The sequence below is a fragment of the Bufo bufo genome, chromosome 1 (genome assembly GCF_905171765.1).
Source record: "Bufo bufo chromosome 1, aBufBuf1.1, whole genome shotgun sequence".
Lineage (NCBI taxonomy): Eukaryota > Metazoa > Chordata > Amphibia > Anura > Bufonidae > Bufo > Bufo bufo.
The window spans coordinates 676896410-676920267 of record NC_053389.1 but is presented as its reverse complement, the minus strand read 5'-3'; the positions used below and the strand labels follow the sequence as shown (position 1 = coordinate 676920267).

The following is a 23858-nucleotide window of genomic DNA, read 5'->3' as shown; positions in this document are numbered from 1 at the left end:
GTCTTTTTATCATTTTTTGTACTCTACCAGCTCTCCCAGGATTGTGCTGCACTTCGTGCATTTGTCTGTCATCTCCATGTATGCTTTTAATTATGTACCCAATAAAACAATATTTTTATAGTTCATCAGCTTTCAGTGCTCTTTTGTAGGTTTTCTATTTAGTTTCTGAGTTAAGCTCTTTTGAGGGGCCTTTACTGCGGCTTTACGCCATTCTTTTTGTGTAATCTACTTCTGTACTAATTTGTATATCTCTCTAGACCAGTGGTTCTCAACCCTTCTAAAGCCGTGACCCCTTAATACAGATCCTCATGTTGTGGTGACCCCCAACCATTAAATTTTTTTCCTTGCTACGTCATAACTAATTTTGCTACTGTTATGAATAGTAATGTAAATATCTGATATGCAGGATGTATTTTTATTGCTACAAATTGAACATCATTAAAGCAGAGTAATTAAATCACAAAGACATCCACAGATCCCCCCCCTAAACAGTGCCATCCACAGATCTCCCCCCTAAACAGTGCCATCCACAGATCCCTCCTCCCCTAAACAGTGCCATCCACAGATCCCCCCTCCCCTAAACAGTGCCATCCACAGATCCCCCCTCCCCTAAACAGTGCCATCCACAGATCCCCCCTCCCCTAAACAGTGCCATCCACAGATCCCCCCTCCCCTAAACATTGCCATCCACAGATCCCCCCTCCCCTAAACATTGCCATCCACAGATCCCCCCTCCCCTAAACAGTGCCATCCACACATCCCCCCTCCCCTAAACAGTGCCATCCACACATCCCCCCTCCCCTAAACAGTGCCATCCACACATCTCCCCTAATCAGTGCCATCCACACATCTCCCCTAATCAGTGCCATCCACACATCTCCCCCCTAAACAGTGCCATCCACAGATCCCCCCTCCCCTAAACAGTGCCATCCACAGATCCCCCTCCCCTAAACAGTGCCATCTGTGGATGGCACTGTTTAGGGGAGGGGGGATCTGTGGATGGCACTGTTTAGGGGAGGGGGGATCTGTGGATGGCACTGTAGGCGGATCTGTGGATGGCACTGCCATCCACAGATCCCCCTACAGTGCCATCCACAGATCTCCCTCCCCGACGCTCACAGCAGTATATTTATAAACTAATCAGTAACTACTTTAACTTTAATCATTGCTCATTGCTGAGCTCTTTACTTGGATTATAATTTATTTGGGATATCTCACTTTGTCTTAGCTCCGGTAATAGCAGGCAGTGCGGGGGGCGGCGCTCACTCACTGACGTCACGCGCCTGCGCCGCCTGGTGGGAGGAGCAGGCGCGTGACGTCAGTGAGTGAGCGCCGCCCCCCGCACTGCCTGCTATTACCGGAGCTAAGACGAAGTGAGATATCCCATATCCAAATAAATTATAATCCAAGTAAAGAGCTCAGCAATGAGCAATGATTAAAGTTAAAGTAGTTACTGATTAGTTTATAAATATACTGCTGTGAGCGGCGTGGCCCTGTATATTCTAACCCCCAGGCAAGCGTCCCCGTCACCATGGGAACGCCTGGGGGTTAGAATATAACATTGGATCTTCTGAGTTACTCAGCCGCAAAACAAGCACCGGCTCTGCTTGGCCCCGGGCCAGCTCGGGGCCCCAAGCAATTGCTTGTTTTGCCTGTTAGCGACGGGCCTGGACCCACAATAAGAAGCCTCAGGCGACCCCCCGGAAAGGGCCGATCGACCCCCAAAGGGGTCGCGACCCCTAGGTTGAGAACCGCTGCTCTAGACCCCGCTGAAGAAGGTCGCAATGACCGAAACGTCCGGGATTATTTGTCTGATATGGCTTAAATACTTATGATGTATAAATGAATTGCTCTGGATGTACACAAATGATATTCTGCAAACTAAGAATTAAATGTGAAAATGTATTTTGCACAAATCTCTTGGAGTGCCGTGGATTAACTTTATATTGTCTAAACCACTCTCACAGGCACCCACACCGGATCCTAGGTGTGCAGAGTACATATTTATTTAATTATCTACTACCTGCTACTCGAGCACCCAATGTCCAATAATACATTCTTTTACGATGAAGAAACCTCATTGAATATTATCTCACAGATACAGTTATCAAGTGATTTCCTACAGATTCCAGCACAGGAGTGGGACCTTTCCCGCGGGACCTTTCCCGCGATCAATGTAGACTAAGGCTACTTTCACACTAGCGTTCGGAGCGGGTCCGTCTGATGTTTCATCAGACGGATCCGCTCCTATAATGCAGACGTTTGCATCCGTTCAGAACGGATCCGTCTGCATTATAACTTAGAAAAATTTCTAAGTGTGAAAGTAGCCTGAGCGGATCCGTCCAGACTTTACATTGAAAGTCAATGGGGGACGGATCCGCTTGAAGATTGAGCCATATGGTGTCATCTTCAAGCGGATCCGTCCCCATTGACTTCCATTATAAGTCTGGACGGATCCGCTCGCCTCCGCACGGCCAGGCGGACACCCAAACTCTGCAAGCAGCGTTCAGGTGTCCGCTCACTGAGCGGAGGCTGAGCGCTGGCAGGCGGATGCATTCTCAGTGGATCCGCCTCCACTGAGAATGCATTAGGGCCAGACGGCTGCGTTCAGGACCGCTCGTGAGCCCCTTCAAACGGTACGCACGAGCGGACACCCGAACGCTCGTGTGAAAGTTGCCTAACTTCGCTAGAACTACACTGTAGTACTCTTAGAGAATACCACAAATGTGGCCGTATTCCGAGGGGCCTACGATCACATTTAAGACCAACACTATTCAAAGAAGACAACGATTTCTGCGACAGATTTGAACAGATCTTGAATAAATGTTCACTGGATTTAATACTCCTCACAATTGAGAAGTCACATCAAACCATCACGGAACTGACCAAACAAATCCACACAACTGAACAACTACAGACCACACTTCCTGCAGAAGAGTGGACATCCATCAAAGACAAGACCACCAAACAAACACTAGAATTTAGAAAACGTACGGAAGAAACAAAGAGATACAAATTCATAAGAGACTCCGAGGATTACAGGCTCAACAAAGTCTATAAGTGGCGGGATCCCAATTTTGTTGCACCAAGGGGCTACCAACAACACTACCACTCCCAAGGAGCAAGCACGTCAGGTTCAGAAAGTGACAGATCAACGAAACCATCTAGTTTTTTAGGCCGTGGACGATACAGACCAGGCAGAGGAAGACACGCCGAGGCGGGAGAAAGAGAAGAGGACACGCTGATACAGACATGCTCCCAGGTACAATAGACAATCTAGTGATCAATATCTCCTCTGTGACACTTTCCCCAGCACAGATAACTGTACTTCAAAAGGGCCTCTCATTCTGTCCCTCCAGTCCACTAAATACCTTTCTCTTAGAACAAGAAATGCAGAGGTTCTATAGAACCATTAGATTGAAAGCTCATTTCTCTGATTCCTATAACCAGAGTACGATCAATTCTCCTTCCCAAAACCACTTATCATTACAAACACTAGGACACAGACTCAAGAGCACATACATGCCACCGAGATCCTATCATCCCGCTGAGACCTACATCACATTCACACAAAAATCCATCCAAGAAGTTCTTAACATGCACCATCAAGGCAAATTCTGCCACACAAACAACCTGTCCCCTGAAGAAATTGTGGCAATCAACTCTCTTAAGACACATAAAGAGATTATTTATAAACCAGCGGACAAAGGCGGGGCGATTGTGGTGATGGATAAGTCCATGTACCTTAGGCTGAGTTCACACGGGCAAGATTTCCGCGCGGGTGCAATGCGGGAGGTGAACGCATTGCACCCGTACTGAATCTGGACCCATTTATTTCTATGGGGCTGTGCACATGAGCTGTGATTTTCACGCATCACTTATGCGTTGCATGAAAATCGCAGCATGCTCTATATTGTGCATTTTCCACGCAACGCAGGCCCCATAGAAGTGAATGGGGCTGCGTGAAAATCGCAAGCAAGTGCGGATGCGGTGCGATTTTCACGCACGGTTACTAGGAGACTATCGGGATGGAGACCCGATCATTATTATTTTCCCTTATAACATGGTTATAAAGGGAAAATAATAGCATTCTGAATACAGAATGCATAGTAAAATAGGGCTGGAGGGGTTAAAAAAAATAAAAAAATAAATTAAACTCACCTTAGTCCACTTGATCGCGGAGCCCAGCTTCTCTTCTGTCTCCTCCTTTGCTGATTGCAGGAAAAGGACCTGTGGTGACATCACTCTGGTCATCACATGAGCCATCACCATGGTAAAAGATCATGTGATGACCAGAGTGACGTCACCACAGGTCCTTTTCCTGCAATCAGCAAAGAAGGAGACAGAAGAGATGCCGGCTCCGCGATAAAGTGGACTAAGGCGAGTTTAATTATTATTTATTTTAACCCCTCCAGCCCTATTTTACTATGCATTCTGTATTCAGAATGCTATTATTTTCCCTTATAACCATGTTATAAGGGAAAATAATACAATCTACAGAACACCGACCCCAAGCCCGAACTTCTGTGAAGAAGTTCGGGTTTGGGTACCAAACATGCGAGATTTTTCTCACGCGAGTGCAAAACGCATTACAATGTTTTGCACTCGCGCGGAAAAATTGCGCATGTTCCCGCAACGCCCGTGTGAACTCAGCCTTAGTGAAGTGATGTCACAACTCTCAGACAAACAAACATACGAGCCTTTACAATCAAATCCCACATTAGCCATCGCACTTAAAATTCAAAAAGTACTTGACCATTACAAATCCACCAATATAATCGATGACAATATAGTAACCTTCCTCACTAAGCAACATCCTATTACCCCTGTCTTTTATATACTCCCAAAAATCCACAAAGATTTACAGAACCCCCCCGGACGTCCGATTGTAGCATCCACTGACTCAATCCTATCACCCTTATCAATCTTTCTAGACCACATTCTAACACCACTCACCAGAACCTCACAGTCATTCATTCTAGATACCAATGACTTTATCACCAAACTCCAGAATGTTAGTGACAACAGATACTTTACTTGCAACCATGGATGTGAATAGCCTGTACACCTCCATTTCACACGAGAAAGGCATTGAAGCAACCAAATCACTTCTAATATCACACTCACATTTATCTCCACTAGAACAGGAATTCTGTATACAACTCCTGTCACTTGTTCTCAAAGAGAATCATTTCTTATTTGGTGACCAATATTACATACAAAAATGCGGGACCGCGATGGGGGCCAACATGGCGCCGCCGTACGCTAACACCTATCTGACCGATTTCGAAACCAGGTTTGTATACACCCATCCCCTTTTATCCGGAATTAGGTTTCACGATACACATTGATAATAAAGAAGTCAGCTTAGACACACTAGTACAAAAAGACACCAAGAACCAGCTCCAATTTGACCTGTATTCAAAACCCACTGACAGGAACAGTTTACTCCACTATTCTAGTTGTCACCCCCATACCACCAAGAGGGCGATCCCATTATCACAAATCACCAGGGTCGAACAAATAGTTTCAGACTCAGCAACACGTACACTGAGAGTCTCAGAAAGGAGCAAAGAATTCACAAACAGGGGATATCCACCCCATCTAATGAAACAGAAAAGTAAACAATCACCTACAACACCCAAGATAGACGCACCGCGCATCCTTTGTATAACCACATACCATCCCCTCATGCCCAAGATACATAGTATAGTGCGCCAGAACTGGTCCATCTTACAAAATGCATACCCATCAGTTAAAGAATTTGAAAAACCCCCACGTACGTGCTACAAACAAGGCCCCAATGTGAGAGACAAACTCATCCGTGCGGACTTTGGAGGGATCCAAAAGATCCCCAAACAATGTTTCTTGACAAACCCTAAATATGGAACCTTTCCATGCTTGCATTGTGCTCAGTGCTCCAACATCTTGAAAGGCGATTCGATCACACATCCACGTACAGGTAAAGGCCTCACGCACACAACCGTTTTGTTTTTTTTGCGGTCCGCAAAACGGATTTCCGTTGTTCCATGACCGTTTTTTCGTCCGTGGGCCTTCCTTGATTTTTGGAGGATCCACGGACATGAAAAAAAAGTCGTTTTGGTGTCTGCCTGGCCGTGCGGAGCCAAACGGATCCGTCCTGACTTACAATGCAGTCAATGGGGACGGATCCGTTTGACGTTGACACAATATGGTGCAATTGCAAACTGATCCGTCCCCATTGACTTTCAATGTAAAGTCAGGAGTCCCTATTATACCATCGGATCGGAGTTTTCTCCAATCCGATAGTATATTTTAACTTGAAGCGTCCCCATCACCATGGGAATGCCTCTATGTTAGAATATACCATCGGATTTGGGGGCGGAGTTTGACTGCTGACCTGAGCAGTCGCATGTAGGAGAAGCTCCTGTCTATGCAATCCTGCAACCTGGTATATTTAGCAATTTAGCCCAACAAAGTATGGGGAAAGTTGGCAGATACCTTCCTAAAGAGAAATCAGACTCTCCGAAACCGGATCGAGGGGTCTCAGACATGGAAAGGTACTTGAACAAGAAGCCCTCCGGTGCGGTGAGCGGTGCGGCTAAAATGGCGCCACATGAATCAGACGACTGGCCACAGGAGACTGATGGAGCTACTGGAGGCATAGAAGACAGGCCTCAGCACACAGGCATAGCACCTATATCAAGGACATTCCTCCAGCAGGCCCTCTCATCGGCTATTGCACCGGTGCTACAGGACCTCCAGGAAATCAAGTCCGACATTAAACAAATCGGTCACCGTGTGGAGACATTAGAAGGAAACCAGGCTGCTTTAATATCTTTTACCCGCTCTTTTGGAGAAAATACGGCGGCATGCATGGATTCCTTAGACACAGCCTTCTCCCTCATCGAGGATCAGGAGAACCGCAGCAGGCGGAAAAATATCAGGATACGCGGCATGCCGGAGCTGATCCCACACGAGGACTTACCTGAGGCGGCAGCCGCCATCTTCGCCACCCTGATGGGCACAGAAAACGCAGCAGATATTGATATCGAGCGCATTCACAGATCGCTCAGACCGAAGCCTAAAGATAACGAAAATGTTATCTGTGGTCTGCTGAGAGACACAGATGCGGCTGCCTTGCTTAGAGCAGCCAGAGAGAAAAAAGATCTTACCCATGAGGGGGCCACGATCCTGCTGTTTCAGGATTTGGCGCCAACAACGCTGAACAAACGGAGGGCTCTCCGACCTCTTACAGACCACCTGCGACATATCAAGACACCATATAAATGGTTGTTCCCTTTTGGCCTAACGTTTGCAGTCGGGGGCAGGAGGTGCACCATCCGTGTCCCAAAAGATCTAGCTGCGGCCTGGGAGCTACTCCAGACCACCCCAATGGACATCCCATCGTGGCTTCCATCGGCGGAGACGGGAACTCCACTACCTGATCTACCCGGAGTACAGCGGTGGTCCAAAGTGGGACCGAAGAAGACGGGTCCTGGTTTCAGAGACACATGAACGCTGCGACCTAAGGGTTTGTCCCTGTGGTTTATCAGTTGGATCCAGTGAGGGTTATGTGTGTTCTGTATGATCCCTCACTTCTATCTTCAGTATAGCAAGTATTATTTGTGTTTCATTTTATGGTACTTGTCTATTTCTTATATGACTAGCTTGTTGTGTCTGCCTCTGTCATGTTCCAGTTCCTAATATGCCCCATGTCATGTTGCTGGAATATCTGAGAGTTACATATAACGGGCTATGTTAGTCAATCCCTTGTTATACTGCACCAGGTGGCAGGATTCGCTGGATGCCTAGGATCTATATTCGATCTTAGATCCCCCCCACATGTTTCACATCAGGGGTATACTAGCGCAGCCCTGGTGTCAGCGCATTAACTGGGTGGACGGCATACTGACTGTATGCTCCTTGTTAGGAGTTGTCAGATGTATCCCCCCTAAGTTCTGTTATGTGGCCATGTTCCTAAGTTCTGTAAGGAATGATGGCTGGGTTCATTTATATGGTTCTAAATCTCTATTGCACGATATATGGGGCTGCTGTTGGAGGGCTTTTATATTCATGGAAGATGTCACGGATTAAATGTACATCCTTTAACGTGAGGGGGTTCAATACTCCACAAAAAAGATCTCAGGTTATACGCCTGTTGCGGAAATACCGCACAGACATATGTTTCTTTCAGGAACTGCACTTTAGAACCACAAATGTCCCCACGCTTCAGAAAGGGATATTTTAATAATTGGTTCCTTAGCACTTTTGACAAAGCCAAAAGAGGGGTGGGTATTGCCATAGCAAAACGTATACCTTTTAAGATGACAGCCACCCAGACAGATGCTGAAGGCAGATTCATCCTTGTGAAAGGTGTAATAGGCACCCAAACTGTAACTCTGGCGAGCCTGTATAGCCCCAACAGAGGTCAGAAAGCGTGGATCTCTCAGACCTTGCAGGTACTCAAAGCTTTTGCTGAGGGGATCTGTATCATAGGCGGAGACCTTAATGTGGCTCTGAACCCCAGTATTGATACCTCGGACGGATCCACTCAGCAAACACAGAGGACCTTAGGCTGTATTAATGCACACATTACTGATGCTAACTTAACTGATGCCTGGCACTTGACGCACCCCACAGACAGGGATTACACCTTTTTCTCTGCTGCACATAATGTCTATAAAAGACTAGATTATCTCCTGATATCAAATTCCTGCATAGACATGGTGGAACGGACGGTGATCGACCCTATCACTATTTCTGATCATGCCCCTGTATCGATGGTTATACATATTTCCGGTTTACCCTCCCAGTCCAAGCAATGGAGACTTAATGAAACCTTACTGGATAGAAGAGAGGCAGTAGAGGCCTTATCAAAGAAATTGTCACTCATAAGAGGTCTAAAGCTCTGAAGATACAGCAAGAACTCCTCCTCCTGAGAACGAAACTGAAGGACCATCTAAACATATGCCACGCCAAAGCGTATCAATATGCGCAGTTTCGGTTTTTTTCTCATGGGGATAGAGGTTCGAAGCTGATGTCATCGCTTATAAAACAACGGAAAGACTCTATGTTTATCCCCAGTATAAAATCTTCGGATGGTAAACTACTACATAGAACTGTAGACATAGCAAAGGAATTTAAAAATTTCTATCAGGAGCTCTATGGGTTAGATAAAAGCTCTATTAGCCCAGACCCAATAGTAAATTCTATGATGGATGATTTCCTATCTAACTTAAATTTGCCCCAACTTAGTAGCGAAGAGGGGTCCTCACTGATTGCTCCGGTAACCGAGGAAGAAGTAGGGAAAGTGCTTAGGTCAATGCCCATGGGGAAATGTCCGGGACCGGACGGATTTCCGGTAGGATATTACAAGAAATTTGCTGATATCTTATGTCCTCATCTCACAAATTGGTGCAACTCTCTCCTTACAGGTGGACATCTTCCTACTCAATCTTTGGAAGCTAATGTGACTATTCTGCCTAAACCTGGGAAAGACCACACGCTCTGCGGGAGTTACAGGCCCATATCTCTTTTGAACGTCGACGTAAAGGTTTGGGCCAAAATCTTGGCTACCCGACTTAGTTCCTTTCTTCCCAAATTGATCCACCCTGACCAAGCTGGTTTTGTACCAGGAAGAGAGGGGAACCATAACTCCTGCAGAGTCGTCACGGCAATCCAGTGGGCTAAGAAGCATGGTACCCCACTAATTTTTTTAAGTGTGAATGCGGAGAAGGCCTTCGACCGGGTAAAATGGGGCTTCATGGAGAGGACATTGCAGAGGTTTGGTATCCCTGAACAATTTCGAAAAGCCATCATGACTCTCTACACCAACCCGAGTGCTAAAATTAGAGTAAACGGCACCCTATCACCTTCCTTTCCCATTTATAATGGCACCCGGCAAGGCTGCCCATTATCTCCTGCTCTATACATTTTAGTGATGGAGACCCTTCTCCAAGCCATTAGAGACCACCCTGGTATAAGAGGGGTTAGGGCCATGAAAGACACAATTGAATATATTAACGTCGCCTATGCTGACGACCTCTTGGTGATGGTGTCCAACCCGGTCGAGGCCTTCCCGCATCTCCTTTCCTTATTTGAACTATTCGGCACAGTCTCTAATTATAAGGTAAATTACACTAAGTCGGAGGTTATGAATATTACAGCCCCATCAAAAAGTGTATCTTCCCTTAAAGCTACAACACCCTTTATTTGGCAGACTTCCCAACATCACATACCTGGGAATTAATATTCCGTCTAAACTGGAGAACATTTTTCAGCTGAATTATACCCCCCTTTTGTCCGATATACAAAGATTACTAGGACCTCTCCGCATCCCTTACACCTCCTGGATGGGAGAAAGAATCTGCTGAAGGCCTTTGTGTTACCTAAAATACTATATGTCATGCAGATGCTGCCTGTCTTCCTTCCCTCCTCCTTTTTCACACAGATCCGGAGATTATTCTCTACTTACCTGTGTGGGGGGGGGGGGGGGGGGGGAGGGGAGCTAGGATAGCTTACACTAGATTGATCCTGAGGAAGACTCAGGGTGGGTTTGCGCTGCCAGATGTTCAGTTATACTATAGGGTAATCCACCTTAGACGTTGGATGCAGTTACATGTCCCTAACTGCTCAACGTTAGGTAATGCCTTAGAAACACTCCAACTCTCTCAATCACAGAGAGCAGCATTGTGGAGTCTGACTACCACATCTCTGCATAATCATACACTACTTAAGGGCACAAGTATGGTAATTAAGCAACTTAACAAAGATCGCGGCTTGTTAGGCGCCCCCTCACTAGCTATGCCAGCAGACTTAGCCCCCTTTGCAGTAAGACCTACATTAGCAAACACTTCCCCAGCGTGGAGTTCCCTTAGAGAGTTCACCACCAAAGTGTATTTAGATGCTGCTCTAGGCAGTTTACCAGCTGATCATCCCTTTCACCTAGCCATGCAGTCCTCTAATTTCCTGGGCTTGGCTGACTTTAAGGCAGTCAGTAAGATTCTAATAGATAAACAGATTCATAAAAAGGATCAAACATGGTTCGAGAAAATTCTGTCCTCCAGCTCGCCACACAGTAGATTGATTTCCCTATTTTATTTAGGCCTAAACGTACCCCGAGCGAATGACGCTCCTCTGTTTCTGAAAACCTGGGAGTCAGAATTAGATAGGTCCTTCACTGAGACGGAGGTTCTCAGATTATATGCACACTCGCACGGCTTCTCCAGGTGCGTCAAGATACAAGAGCACTCTTTTAAAGTACTCACCCAATGGTATATGACACCGAAACAGTTGTTCCTCAGGGGTCTGAGTTCCAGTGACCAATGCTGGAGATGTAAAGATGGTGTGGGTACACTTTTACATATCTTTTGGTCCTGTCCTCTGATACAACCTTTTTGGGCGATGGTATCTAAGGCCATTAACTCAATTACACACAAGATGATACCTCTGTCCCCTGAGTTAGTCCTTCTATGGTTACCCACCAAAGCTCTTTCCCCTTCTAAGAATAGCTTAGCCACACAACTGATCCAAGCGGCAAGGTTGATAATTCCACAGAGGTGGCTGAGCACAGATCCTCCCACCTTATCCCAATGGATGAATAAGGTAGATCATATACAGCGCCTTGAGGAACTAGCCAGTTGGGAGAATAGATCACATGAGAAACATGCTAAAATGTGGAACCCTTGGTTGCGTTATCGCTTGTCACAAACATCAGTTACTCAATAAAGGTCATCTGACCCTTCCGACCTGTACTACTTCACTCTACCTCCAACATCAGATTATCTTATACTTCTTCAAGATGTGCTTAGAGATGTACGTTACGGTTATGTATGTTTTTGTGAGGCCGTTGCCTTGCTGTTCACCAATTGGATAAAATGTCCCTGTAAACCAAGTGATCGATACAAATACACATTTATATATGTCCAAGGCGTGTCCCCACAAGGATCCACTAGTGCCTATTATATGGATGTTATGCTTTATTATCTTGGCTCCATGTCATGTCTCTGGTCTGTTTAATTGCATTATTCATACTACTTGGACATGTTTGGGGGATGTGCCTATCCACCCTGGCTCTGCAATGGTACATTCTTTTTGTCTTGATACTATGACGTAAGGTCACTTGTGTAATAACTACCTGCTTCTTTTCAATAAAAAGAAAATTGTCAAAGAATATACCATCGGATTTGAGTTAGATCGTGAAACTCAGATCCGACAGTATATTCTAACACAGAGGCGTTCCCATGGTGATGGGGACGCTTCAGGTTAGAATATACTAAAAGAACTGTGTACATGACTGCCCCCTGCTGCCTGGCAGCAGCTCCCCCCCTGTATTTAACTCATTGGTGGCCAGTGCGGCCGCCCCCCCCTCCCTTGTATTTAACACATTGGTGGCAAGTGCGGCCGGACCCCCCTCGTATTTAACACATTGGTGGCCAGTGCGGCCGGCCCTCCCTCCCCCATCATTGGTGGCAGCGGAGAGTTCCGATCGGAGTCCCATTTTAATCGCTGGGACTCCAATCGGTAACCATAGCAACCAGGACGCTACTGCAGTCCTGGCTGCCATGGTTACTTAGCAATTTTAGAAGCATTATACTTACCTGCCCTGTCTGTGACCGGCCGGGCGCTCCTCCTACTGGTAAGTGAAAGGTCTGTGCTATAAGCAATGCGCCGCACAGACCTTTCACTTACCAGTAGGAGGAGCGCCCGTCCGGTCACAGACATCGCAGGTAAGTATAATGCTTCTATTGCTAAGTAACCATGGCAGCCAGGACTGCAGTAGCGTCTTGGCTGCCATGGTAACCGATCGGAGCCCCAGCGATTAAACTGGGACTCCGATCGGAACTCTCCGCTGCCACCAATGATGGGGGGGGTCGGTCATTTTAATTGGGGGGGGGGGGGGGCCGGCCTACTGACCACCAATGTGTTAAATACAGGGGAGGGAGGGGGGGCCGCACTGGCCACCAATGAGTTAAATACAGGGGAGGGAGGGGGGGGGTCTTCCCCCTGCTGCCTGGCAGCACCTGCCAGGCAGCAGGGGGCAGTCATGTACACAGTTCTTTTACTATATTCTAACCTGAAGCGTCCCCAGCACCATGGGAACGCCTCTGTGTTAGAATATACTGTCGGATCTGAGTTTTCACGAAGTGAAAAATCAGATCTAAAAAGCTTTTATGCAGACGGATCAGCGGATCCGTCTGTGTGAAAGTAGCCTACGGACAAGGATGACGGACGCGGATGGCAATCTTGTGTGCATCCGTGTTTTTTCACGGACCCATTGACTTGAATAGGTCAGTGAACTGTTGTCCGTCAAAAAAATAGGACAGGTCCTATTTTTTTGACGGACAGGAAACACGGATCACGGATGCGGCTGCAAAGCGGTGCATTTTCTGATTTTTCCACTGACCCATTGAAAGTCAATGGGTCCGCGAAAAAAAACGGAACAACGGCCGCGGATGCACACAACAGTCGTGTGCATAAGGCCAAACAGTTTCAAATCAAGGATTTTTTCACATGTGACTCATCTTTTGTCGGCACATTTTGAAAGACATAAACACCAAAAATGTCTCAACTTCGGTTCCAAGTCATTGAACAGGTACACCAACCAAGACGCGGGGGTAACAGGATCTCGCTTTTACAACAACGGGAATCATATTGGATTCATAAACTGGACACACTGGAACCTAAAAGGTCTAAATAGGGAATGTGACTTTCGCATATTATCATGATTATAATTTATTCCCTGTTTCTCTGTTCTAGGCTCGTTGATGGGAACTAGGCGAACATGGGTGAGAATTAACCCCCCCCCCTCCCCTTATCTTTCCCTCCCTCCCCCCCCCCTTTCCCTCTCACCCCATGCTAGCAGTTTTTCCCGGATTCATGTTCATCAATACTATATGGTTTTATAAATTATCTATTGTTAATTTGTTGTTGCTCATTACATCTTTTTCTGTACACATCTGTATATCCATATTGCCACGTTCTACTACACTGACCTATGACATATTGTACATGCATACTTATGATTATATGCATTTTTCTATTACATTGCCTTTCTTTGATACAGCCCTGGCAGAATCGGAATTATTATCCCCCCCCCCCCCTTTTTTTTTTCTTAATTATCTCTAATGTAATACCCTCGTTACAATTGCCCCCCCCCGTCTCCCTCTTCCTCCACCTTGCTCATCTCCTCGGCGTCCTTGCCCACACCAAACCAGCCTGTAGAGTGCGCATGCGCGCGCACGATGTTGCGTAATGACGTTCGCATCAATCGCCGATTCCCGACACACAGCCCAAGTGTGCGTTCACTCCCTAGCAGCGCTAGAGGTGACTACGTCATCACTGAGCGCTTCTCAACACGTCATGACGTCGCTCCCGAATCGCCGATTCCCATCGCATAGTCCCAGCGCGGACGTTCACTCGTTAGAAGAGCCATGCGTGATTACGTCATCAGTGAGCGCCGTCCAATACGGCTAGTTGCCTTAAAAGAGCGCCGATTTGCCTGCACGCCACATCCAGCGCCTGCCTCTCTACTCTGCCATGAGGTAATTTAGGACCCTCAATAACTTCAGACCTAGAGCCAGTAAATGGAACTGCTACGGAATAACCTAAACCAGGTCTCTAGATTTTTTTGCTTTGATATCAATTAGATTGTGTCTCCTATTTCACTGCAAACTAGGGCCATCGCTTTTTGACTTTTACCCTGTGATTTTTCCACTCTCCCTCTCCTTAATCTCCATCAGGACTTACCCTTAAGTTCTTCTCTTCTCACTTATTTTTCTAAATTTTAGCAGAATTTCTGTTATACTCAAAATCTCCTGTGATTACATTGTATATACATCTCTCTAGACCCCGCTGAAGAAGGTCGCAATGACCGAAACGTCCAGGATTATTTGTCTGATATGGCTTAAATACGTATGATGTATAAATGAATTGCTCTGGATGTACACAAATGATATTCTGCAAGCTAAGAATTAAATGTATTTTGTACAAATCTCTTGGAGTGCCGTGGATTAACTTTATATTGTCTAAACCACTCTCACAGGCACCCACACCGGATCCTAGGTGTGCAGAGTACATATTTATTTAATTAATACTGTATGAAGGGGCACTGGGGGGTCATTAGACTGAATGAGGGCTCTGGGGGTCATTATACTGTGTAAGGGGCCCTCACACAGTATAATGACTCCACCCAGTGGCCCCCTTTCACAGTATTTTAACCCTGGCCCCGTCATAGTGTAATGACCCTCCCAGTGGCCCCCCTTACATACCCATCCTCGCTGGAGCGCAGGGGAGCCGGCGGTCCCTTCATTCACTAACCGCAGCTCATCTCCCTGCGCACCTTCTCTTTTCCGGCCCAGCGCAGCAGTGATACACAAGTCATGACGTCACCGCTGGGCCGGGCCTGGAGGACAGAAGGAGTTCAGGTGCAGTTAGTGAATGAAAGGACCACCCGCTCCCCTGCGCTCCAGCACCGAGAGCTTCGATCGGTATTGATGGAGGGGCTTATAGCAGCCGACCCGGCACCCCCCTGAAAGCTGGACCACCCCCCTTGGCACGCCACTGCGCAGTGGGCCCCGGCACTTGCCCAGGTATGCCGGGTGCTGACGCCGGCCCTGATATGGGGAATGCAAGTAGTTACAAAAACTGACATGTCAGGAGAGGCGACAGGTCCTCTTTAAGGGATTAAAGAAGTGTTTCAGTATTTCCCTACTCAAATCCAACAAGTTATATCTATGTGCCTCAATATCGTGCTGGTATCAAGAATTGCCTTTACCCACCAACGTGTTTAGCTATAACTATGGTGGCAACAGGGAGTTTCACATTTTTTTGCTGTTTTACATCTGGAACTAACTTTTTCCAGCTTGACCAATGCCAGAAATACACTGTATAGTATATCGCATTACAACGCAATCAGAAAAACACAGATTATAAGTCAGCACAATAGGAAGGCTCTTTAATAACAGTTTATTATTGGTTTTTAGAAACTGTCCTCTCATAAAGTGCAAGTTAAGGCACTGGGTTCAGAAAAGATCTGTTCCAGGAAATTACACTGATGGTCTGTCTGGATTAAAGGGGGTTATGTGACTTTTTGTCTGATCAGTGGGGATCAAACACCTGGGACCCTCCCCCCAATTAGCTGTTAGAGAAATCCCTGGTGCGCCTATGAATGTCGTGGCCTTCTCACTGCATACCCTAAGCAAGTTATGCCGCGACCATCGGTCACATGCGCTGCGTACCCTAGGCCAGTGAGCTCCGCAGTTTTCTCGCTGCTTACCCTAGGCCAGTGACGTCATGACCACTGGTCACGTGTGCTGCATATCCTAGCTGGGGCTCTCTCAAACAGCTGATCGGCAGGGGTCCCCACCAATCAGATGCGGGTCATCAGTTACAAAAATAAAAATAGTAATAATCGAATAAGCCCTTTAAACTAGATACCACACATCTCATTACATTAATATTATTAATACAGTGAAACCTCTTTGAGACTACCACCCAAAATGGCACTGAAGAGTGGTCTTCTAGGGTGGTGGTATTCTCAAAGAAGAGTCAGCATGCATAGTACATGGTGGACCTGAAAAACTGTCATCGGAAATCCAGTCTGGATAAGGGGATGGTCTTCTCAAAGTGTATCAGAGACGTTTCCCTGTATTTGGCTGGATATCCACTTACTTCATCACAACATGGCAATGCCACAGCCTCTTCTTTTGGCTAATATGGAGGACTCAGGGGTTGAGCGTTCACCAATAACACACTGATGCCCTATTCTAATGACAGGCTATCAGTGTTATTTCCCAGAAAAGCCCCCTTAAATTATAAAATAAACAACTACTTATTGTCTTCCTCCGATTGGATAAAAATAAGAGTTGGCAAGTTAAAAAAAAGATGCTTTCAACAATGGAAAATGAAATGTTAATGCTAACAAAATAGAGAAATGTTCATGATTAGTTTGTTGAAGGTCTCATTATATAGAGGCTTTCATGATTCTCCCGTGGGGGTCATTTGAATAAGTAAATGGGAAGCAAAAGTCCATACTAAAGAAAACATCTCCATCATTTTCAGTGCTTAAAAAATTTGTTCCCGTCCCTCAAGTAAACAGAGGTAGGTGCAAAAGTTGGCCAAAAGAAACCCAGAAGACATGGAGGCTTATTTTCACCCCAAAAATCTCAGTCCTGCCATCCCAGAGAAACCCAAAATGATGAAAATGACTTTAGGCAGGCGCCATTTGTTTGAGTTTAGTTCATGGGGTAAGATCTCCAGGAACGTGATGTAGACAAAGGTCCCAGCAGCTAAACCTTCAAGAACAGCCTGGACAAGACTGCCTCCATTGGCTTCAGTTTGCATCACCCCAATCCCTATACTTATGCCAATAGGTGACATGAGGGCAAACGTGACAATTGAAAGTACAAACCACCGGGTTTTCACGTTGCTCTGCATCAAGAGCAGCGATAGACTCACTGCAATTATACTTTTATGGATGAGAATAGCAATAGCTATTTGTAGGACCGCCGTCTGGGCGCTCTGTAGCCCAATGGCTATTCCTTCAAAGATGGAGTGCAGCGACAGCGAGAGGATAAGGACAAAACAGCGGAAGGAGGAGTGAGCGTTGAAATCCACGTGGAAGTGGCGTCCTGTGTGTTCTACATCACGGTGTTGGCTATTGTGCGAGTGGCCGTGGAAATGTTCCTCAACAGCTGGAGAGCTCAGACTGCTAGACAATAAGGGGGTGTTCTCTTCCGTCATCCCATCACTGCATTGCAGAACAATGCGTTCTACAATCAAGACTAGGAGGAACCCGATACCCAGGACGAATTCCGGCAGAGGGAAATCTGTCTAAAGATGTAAAGGAGACAAAACATCAATAACATGTTCTCTGCCTTTGGCACAATTCTAATATTTGGAACAATAGGGAGCAGGAGAAGAACTAGAAAACTATAAAGGGGTACACCAATCCTGGAAATGTATGTCATATTGCGACGATCTGTGATAACATTAAGATGGGGGTCCGACTCTTGGCACCTGTATCAATCAGTTGCATTAATGGGCCATGCCACTTGTGCAAGTGCTCTGGCCCCTTCAGTGTTCACCTCAGTCTACCTGCATGCCAGCATATATAGTGCCATGTAGCACTGCTGCCAAGATGGCGTGCAGGTAGATGGACTCACACAGAACATCAGTAACTCCCTGTGCAACGAGCCTGAAAATCCATGGCGAATTCTGCAGATTGTGGATTTCGCCCTTTCTGACAGAATGGCTCTATATACAGTGTGTCTGAAGACATCTGAGACCCATAGTGTCTTACTGTAAAGAACCGGATGAAAGAATGGAAGTACCGACACATACTGCCCAGATAGAGGACCAAGGACACTATTGTCCTACGTCTAGTGGATAAAGGCGTATGAAAATGTTCATATATACAGATGCAGTGTGCACTTAGGGGGGGAATTTATTAAAACTTTCAAATTGATAATATGCTGGCACACCCCTATTAACTTTGGCTTATCTTAGGAGGTCCAGAAACCAGAAACTGAAATCTAGGTCAGCTGGGAGCGCCTGTAGATTTCGGATGTAATTAATAAATTTTTATGAATTTATCAGGCAGCTTTGGCCAGAGAGCTGCAGTAATCAAGAACTGCCACTACACAGCGTATGGAGCTGTGATGTTCTGGCTCTGTACACAGCTGATCAGCGTTAGAGCTCGTTAACATGACTGTATGGCTTTTTCAGTATTTTGCGGTCCATTTTTCGTTTTTAGTAGTGTTTCCGGTTCCTTTCCGTTTTTCCGTATGGTATATATGTATACAGTAATTACATAGAAGAAAATTGGGCTGGGCAAAAACGGAACGGATATGGAAGACATACGGAGTACATTCCGTATGTGTTCCGTTTTTTTTTTTTTGCAGACCCATTGACTTGAATGGAGCCACGGAACTTGATTTGCGGGCAATAATAGAACATGTTACATCTTTGAACGGAACGTAAATAGAATGCATACGGAGTACATTCCGTTTTTTTTGCGGAACCATTGAAATGAATAGTTCCATATACGGGCCGTTTTTTTGGGTTCCGTATACGGAACGCAAAAAACGTTAGTGTGAACGAGCCCTTACCAGGACTTTTTTTCTGATCTGCGTAACGGAAACCAGACGGATCCGTTATGCTTGCCCTTTTAAAGGCTTTAGTCTTATGGATTCTATTATTTTCAGTTATAACCACGTCATAACTGAAAACAAAAACTGAATCCATAACGGTGATGTGAACCCGCTCTTACCTGCGAGCCTTTGACATAGCATGGCAATTACAACTGCTCCGTCCCATTCAAATGCAGGCCTCTGTTCGGGACCTGCAGATTCCTTTAAAAAGAGCAGAGCAGAAAAAACACTGCTGCATGGAGGATTATTCTGTCCAGCAGATGAAGCAGCATCCCGAACAGAACCAAACAGACCCCCTTTGTAGTCAAGGAGTAACGTGCCGGATCCAGCACTTCTGTTATTTTATTGAGAACACAGGGAAATACTGTCGCTGGTGTGAACAAGGCTTTCACACCTATCAACCCAGAATCAGATAGATGCTGTGGTTGTGTGGTGAAATGATGAACATACCCATCACACCTCACACACAAGGGGCCATGCTCTGTAGTTAGAAGTCCACATACTATTATTTGCTGCTGCTCCATCGCCTCCTTCATGTCTCTTAGAAAGTCAGGAACAATGTCCAGCAGACAGGCGGACAGGAAGACTCCCCCGGCGATGCAGCTGATGAAGCTTATCCACATCTGCTGCGTCTCTGAAAAACAAGCAGAGGTTATAGGAAAGGTGAACGGAATGATAAGAATGACCAACGCAGCGGACTTCGACTGTATAACATCAATATTACAATTACTACCTGCTCTTCAAGGGGTTGTCTTGCAAGGACAACCATTGTCCAGGTCTTACTGGAGCATATGGACATGACTGAGCGGATCACTGTGAGCCAGGACAGAGTGAAGGAGCAGGGCCCTCCCAGATAGACCCAAAAAGTCCAGGATATACATTGTCAGCCATTCATTTCTTACTGGCATGTAAATCTGGCCGTATACCCAGGTGTCCCCGAGGCACCAGACCTGTGGCAGCTGATCACCAGCTTGACCTCCGTGAGACTACCCATAATACTGGAGAAGGCCATTTCCAATAAATGCCGCCTAAAGGGCATCTGTCAGCAGATTTGTACCTACGAAACTGGCTGACCTGTTACATGTGCACTTGGCAGCTGAAGACATCTGTGTTGGTCCCATGTTCATATGTGCCCGCATAGCTGAGAAAAATTAAGTTTTAATATATGCAAATGAGCCTCTAGGAGCAACAGGGGCGTTGCTGTTACACCAAGAGACTCTGCTCTCTCTGCACCTGACACACCCTCTGCACTTTGATGGACAGTTGTGATGAGGGTGCGGCAGCTGGAGAGAGCAGAGCCTCGAGCTGTAATGTGGTTTTTCAGGAGAAATCGCAGCTTGTTCTGTATTGCGTGTCTTTCACGCAGCTCTGGCTCCATAGAAGTGAATGGGCCTCGAGTGAAAAACGGAAGGTATCCGGATGCAACGTGTTCGTCATTGATGGCTGCTAGGAGACTCTTATTCTTCATGTGCGTGAAAAACTCATACAATCTGGATGGTAAAAACGCACAGACTGAACGCAATCGCAGAAAAAAAAAAAACTGACTGAACTTGTGTGTAAAACCATCAGTTTGTTCCTGAACAGATCCTGACACAATCTGCATCGCTGGTGTGAATGACGCCTAATACAGCTGCGTCTGCACGAGGCACATACCCGTCACCTGCATCTCCACATGAAAACAGCTGGAAACCTTTACGGAGGCAAGATCCTCCTGGATGTTGTAGGATAAAGGACCTGTGATGATGTCATCGCTACATAACCAGGATGCGGGCGTTACTGGTCACATGATGATGACATCATCACAGGTCCTTTTCCCTACCAGCGTACAGCAGCAAGAGGAATAGCGGTGCATGTATCTCCCGCATCAGGCTTCCTTCTTCTCCACTGTGCCCGCCATGTTCTCTGACAGGAACAGATGTTAAACTGCTCAAAACCGCAGCTTAGTATAAATAAAGAAATATTTAAAAAATCCCAGGTAATCCCAGTATTTTATCAAATCAAACCGGGTATTAAAGAATCAAAAACGTATGGAAACTTCAATTCCCAGCACAAAAAAAATCCAACACTTACATTTCTGGTCACACCTGACTGTCACGCTAGACCACAAAGCAAGTCGCTTCCAGAACTCAGCTCCGAGACAGATTTGCGACGGTAATGGCAGACAAGTCACGTGACTTTCCTGAGACAGTCATGTGACACATGTCGCCATGTAGCCCCTGACCCCCTCATACACATGCACGTTTTCAAAGAAGAAAGTTGGACAAAAGTTTCACCTAAAGTTGTCTGAACCCACCGCATCTCAGCAGCAGGCAACCATCTAGGAACCTGTTCACATCTGCGGTGGAGGCTCCGGGGCTGGAAGGACTTTTTTCTCTGCTAAAAAGGCGCTCTCCTGATCGGATCCCATTATAGTCAATGGGACCTGTTTGTGTCCCTTTCTGTCACTTACCGAGTCCGGCACTTGTGTTTATTAACGGAAATATACAACGCTGGCGTGAAAGCGCCCTTATGTGTATGGGGCCTCCCGGCTCTCCCCACAGATAATATGGGGACAAAGGCGGCGCAGGCGAGCGGAACTGTCACGCCCAAGCCCTTTGGCAGGTAAACCACCACAGGTGACTGGTGGCTTTTCTCCCAGAAGGAAAAAAATAAATAAAGGGAATGTTGAAATTCATCTTCAGCTTTCTCCCATGTTTAACCCCTGCCTATCTGCAGTGCAGCAGCGCTGACCAGTCTGAATCCAGGCACAGGTCAGCTATACAATATACATAGTCTCTGGGAAAGAGTGCCTGAGGACGCAGGTCACATGACATAGCCGGCAGCGACTCACGTGACTTGCAGGCGCTGTGTACGGACTATATACATAGCTATATACAGGAGGGACTCACCTCTTCCAGCCTGGAAGCATTTCATCCTGGACGGCACCAGCCCTAAGAAGAGAGTGAGCAGCAGCAGCCCGAACAGGCAGCCCAGCTTCACCTGGAGCAAGTACTCCATGCTGCCGCCCTGTTGTCCTCAGCACAAGAGTTCCGAAGGGCTGCGGCTCAGCACCTAGTGTGTATGTGCAGCTATGTGTGTACGCGGCTCAGACACGTGCTGCAGAGAACCGAGCCTCTGCCACACACACTGCTCGGGAGCTACATTCCCACGTGACTGGCCGGCAAATAACCTGAGCCCGCCCCTTTAGCCTTGGTCTGTGCGTGCAGTCGGGACTGTGGGCGGAGACGAGCGCTCTGGGAAGTCAAGATTGATGGCGAGTGGGAGGAGCTGGGGGAGGGGTTTGGTGTGAAATGGGAGCCTGGAGGCCAGTGGGGGAAGTGGAGCCTGAGGAGGAGGGAGCGGTCCTGGTCATGTGCTCTCCTGAATCCATTTAGCAGCTCATTGTTTGGACCCAATGGAGGGAGGCCTGGGAAATGCTGCTGCTGTGCATGAGGAGCCTGTCCTAGTGTCTGAGTGCTGTGTGCCTGTAGTGTCTGCTGGGCAGAGCCTGCTTGTGAAACATGGAGCAGGTCTGGTTGTCTCACTTCAGCAAGTTACATTTATCATGTAGAGCCACTTACTAATGTATTGTCATTGTCCATATTGTTTCCTTTACAGACCTGATTCATTTTTCCTTCACATTATACATTGCTTGTTTCCATGGTTACAACCACCCTGCAATTAGGGTTGCCACCCATATGGGAATGACCCGGACAGTCCAGGTTTGCAATCCTGTGCCCGGGTACAAGCCTTTGTCAGACCCGGGCACAGGATCAGCTGTGAATGATGGCTGGGCACAGGGAGATGAGCGTTTCCATTGTGGAAGTGCTCATCTCCATAGTCATCTGTATCGCCATCCTCAGGACAGCAATACAGACGGCTGTGCTGCGGCGGGGCAGGGGAGGGAGAAGCGTCTCCCTCCCCTGTTCCTCTGATAGGCTGCAGGCACAAGGTCCGCAGCCTATCAGAGGCTGGTGCAGGCGGCGCGATGATGTCATCACGCCGCCTGAGCCATACAGCACGGTACACAGGCCGGGAAGAGGCCTGCATTGCATCATTGGAGGTAAGTAAAAAATATATATATATTTTTTTTTTTTATAGAGAAGAGGCACCTGAAATTGGCACATATGGGGGAAGGGGTAGAAAGAGGCACCTTATACTGGCACATATTGGGGTGGAGGAGAAAAGAGGCACTTGAAATTGGCACATATGGGGGAAGGGGTAGAAAGAGGCACCTTATACTGGCACATATTGGGGGGGGAATGAGGCACGTGAAACTGGCACATATGGGGGAAGGGGGGGGAGAGGCACCTTATACTGGCACATATTTGGGGGTGGAGGAGAAAAGAGGCACTTGAAATTTGCTTATATAGGGGAAGGGGTGGAAAGAGGCACCTTATACTGGCACATATTGGGGGGGAATGAGGAACGTGAAACTGCCACATATGGGGGAAGGGGTGGAAAGAGGCACCTTATATTGGGGGGAATGAGGCACTTGAAACTGCCACATATGGGGGAAGGGGGTGGGGAAAGAGGCACCTCATACTGGCACATATTGGGGGTGAGAAATGAGGCACTTGATACTGGCACATATAAGGGAAGGGGGGGAAGAGGCACCTTATACTGGCACATATTGGGCGGGAGAAAAGAGGCACTTCTTACTGACACATGGGGGCATCTATGGGGGGCACTTCTTACTGGCATATTATTTGGGGGCTTCTACTGAGGCCACAAAGAAGGGGTATT

At 46.8% G+C, this 23858-nt stretch overlaps 1 protein-coding gene across 1 annotated transcript; it reads right to left on the bottom strand.

Annotated features, from left to right (window-relative positions):
* Window positions 1-16455: 16455 nt before the first annotated feature.
* Window positions 16456-22308, bottom strand: LOC120985890 (zinc transporter ZIP1-like). Its single transcript, XM_040414101.1, has 3 exons — window positions 22022-22308; window positions 19637-19767; window positions 16456-17814 (listed from the first exon to the last, which is right to left on the bottom strand). The coding sequence occupies exons 1-3, from the start codon at window positions 22128-22130 to the stop codon at window positions 17134-17136; spliced, it is 921 nt and encodes a 306-aa protein (XP_040270035.1). The 5' UTR covers window positions 22131-22308; the 3' UTR covers window positions 16456-17133.
* Window positions 22309-23858: the final 1550 nt, after the last annotated feature.

What these genes read in the sequence shown, in the direction of transcription:
- LOC120985890 (XM_040414101.1), bottom strand. Translation starts at nt 22,130, where the DNA reads ATGGAGTACTTGCTCCAGGTGAAGCTGGGCTGCCTGTTCGGGCTGCTG. An exon ending in ATGCTTCCAGGCTGGAAGAG is followed by an intron (nt 19,768 to 22,021) that starts GTGAGTCCCTCC and finishes CTTGTTTTTCAG; the next exon opens with AGACGCAGCAGATGTGGATA. An exon ending in TGGAGCAGCAGCAAATAATA is followed by an intron (nt 17,815 to 19,636) that starts GTATGTGGACTT and finishes TTACATCTTTAG; the next exon opens with ACAGATTTCCCTCTGCCGGA.